At 32.2% G+C, this 2,500-nt stretch overlaps 1 protein-coding gene across 1 annotated transcript in view; it reads left to right on the top strand.

The window, feature by feature from the left end:
• Positions 1-2,500, top strand: part of LOC137619980 (neprilysin-like) — a 398,554-nt gene that overhangs the window by 384,603 nt on the left and 11,451 nt on the right. Inside the window, exon 4 of the mRNA XM_068350260.1 lies at positions 393-476. Within this exon, the coding sequence (XP_068206361.1) occupies positions 393-476 (84 nt within the window). The remainder of the gene's footprint in view (positions 1-392; positions 477-2,500) is intronic.

Genomic DNA, 2,500 nt, shown 5'->3' with positions numbered 1-2,500 from the left:
AATTTATTTCAGAAGCAGGTCTTCTGAAAAATATTTAACTTTTATGACATTCAACTTTTATGAATTTAATTGAATTCTCTTTTATTTTTTATTTTATTTTATTTTTTATTTATTGTATGCATAAATGTTACCGGCGTCAATGACCTTAGATGCCTGAAAACTTTAAATCAATCAATCAATCAAGTGTATAGACTTCCATTCATTTATAGGGAATAACCAAAAAGTACACAATTTTGTAGGGTCTATATATTCAAACTATTTATTTTTCTCCAGAAATGTGATGTTTTATACTAATTATTCCTATCAAGATCCACATTGTTTTGTGTCAAAATACTGTTAATAAGACAAATAATGTTGATGATGCAAACATTAATATATACTTTTCTTTTCAGAAATGTTGGATCTTCCTCACGGAGACAACGATACAGACGCCTTTGGAAAAGCCAAAAGACTTTATCATTCTTGCATGAACACAAGTAAGTAATAGTCCGTATTACATTGAATAATTTGTCAATTTTGCGTTGACGTTGTTGAGTAATAGTCTTTGGAATTGTGTAATAATTTAAAAAGAGTGTTTAATTTTAAGTAAACTTTATTAGACTTTAATCTAAGACAGGGTATTTCAATTTAATGAATAATGTATGTTACGCAAAATGTGGATAATTGCCAAATGTGTACATTTTGCAATTAATTTTGCCGATTGTGTACAATTTGCAGCGCTTGGTGTCTGCAAATTGTTTTAGATATTAGAATTAGAAAGAAAAAACTCATTGAATTTGCATGTCATTTCAATTTTCGTTTAAGAATCAAGAGTTGTTAAAATACAGTATTTACGTAGACAGGAAACAAAATAAGGATTAATGGTGGGGAGGGAATATATCTTAGAACATTTCCGGTGGGTACTAAATATATTATGGCATCATTTTAAAAGGAAATTTAAATCATCGTGATGACACAATGAATTTAAAGTAAAAAAAAAATCCAGTGAAACATTTGTCAAATTGTATTATATAAAAGCAAAAACTATGATTAATAAATAGTAGTGAAGAGTGTAGTGCTTTTCAAAGTGGCTCACTCCGTGCAAGGAAAAACATACATTGAAAAAATTGACGAAAGAAACTCATGGATTTTATATCCTAGGATCTAAAGAAAGACTTACCCAAAAAATTGAAATTAATACAGAAAGAACATATTTTTTTTTTTCAAAATATACTAAAAAGCTATTGCATTGGATTCAAATGGGGAAAAAAATATTTTCTTGTCTTTTACTGAAGAACATACAAACAATAATTAAGATAATGAAGAACATACAAAGAGTAATTAAAAAACAAGGCGAAAAAGAGTCAGAGTTTTTTCAAACACATCCCTGAGTTGAGATTAAGGTTATTAAAAAACAGAATCTGGCTACGTTAACCTTATTTCAAAGTAGCTCAGGCAAGAAAACACCAAACATGTATATTAAAAAAACAGAATCTGACTATGTTAATCTTATCTTAAAGTAGCTCAGGCAAGAAAACTCCAAACATGTATATTAAAAAAACAGAATCTGACTATGTTAATCTTATTTTAAGGTAGCTCAGGCAAGAAAACACCAAACATGTATATTAAAAAAACAGAATCTGGCCATGTTAATCTTAAAGTAGCTCAGGCAAGAAAACACCAAACATGTATATTAAAAAAACAGAATCTGGCCATGTTAATCTTATCTTAAAGTAGCTCAGGCAAGAAAACACCAAACATGTATGTTAAAAAAAAAAAACAGAATCTGGCCATGTTAATCTTAAAGTAGCTCAGGCAAGAAAACACCAAACATGTATATTAAAAAAACAGAATCTGGCCATGTTAATCTTATCTTAAAGTAGCTCAGGCAAGAAAACACCAAACATGTATGTTAAAAAAAAAAACAGAATCTGGCCATGTTAATCTTAAAGTAGCTCAGGCAAGAAAACACCAAACATGTATATTAAAAAAAAAACAGAAGCTGGCCATGTTAATTTATTTTAAAGTAGCTCAGGCAAGAAAACACCAAACATGTATTACTATGTAAGATATCAGTCGGTATCATTATGTGACAAGAAAAGAACGCCGTCCATTTTTCCCCCAGCGATATTCTTTTATGCCGTCGTAAAGTGGAAGCCTCGCTTTAAAGTGGATCGGTGTAACCCCCGGTTAGCGGTGCTTCTCTAATGGATCTTTTGTTGTTATGAAACTTAGCTTCATTCACTCGCCATTTGTAGCATCATCTCCCCCCCCCCCACTTCCTCCCCCCTGTCTAAGAATCCATCCTCCCTCCTTCCTCCTTCCTCTTAACCCCCCCCCCCCCTCTCCCTTACCTTTTGTTACATCCTCTCTGAGAAAACTTGTCAGTGTTTTCCACTCGCTCATCATCATTATCATCTCCTTCAGCCCCCCCCCCTCTCTCTCTCTCTCTCTCTCTCTCTCTCTCTCTCTCTCACACAAACTGTTGTCTGGTAATTTGATCACTAACATCTTTTCCACT

The sequence above is a fragment of the Palaemon carinicauda genome, chromosome 26, assembly GCF_036898095.1.
Source record: "Palaemon carinicauda isolate YSFRI2023 chromosome 26, ASM3689809v2, whole genome shotgun sequence".
In the NCBI taxonomy this organism is placed as follows: domain Eukaryota; kingdom Metazoa; phylum Arthropoda; class Malacostraca; order Decapoda; family Palaemonidae; genus Palaemon; species Palaemon carinicauda.
The sequence above is the reverse complement of the archived record's forward strand: the minus strand, read 5'-3'. Positions and strand labels throughout refer to the sequence as shown.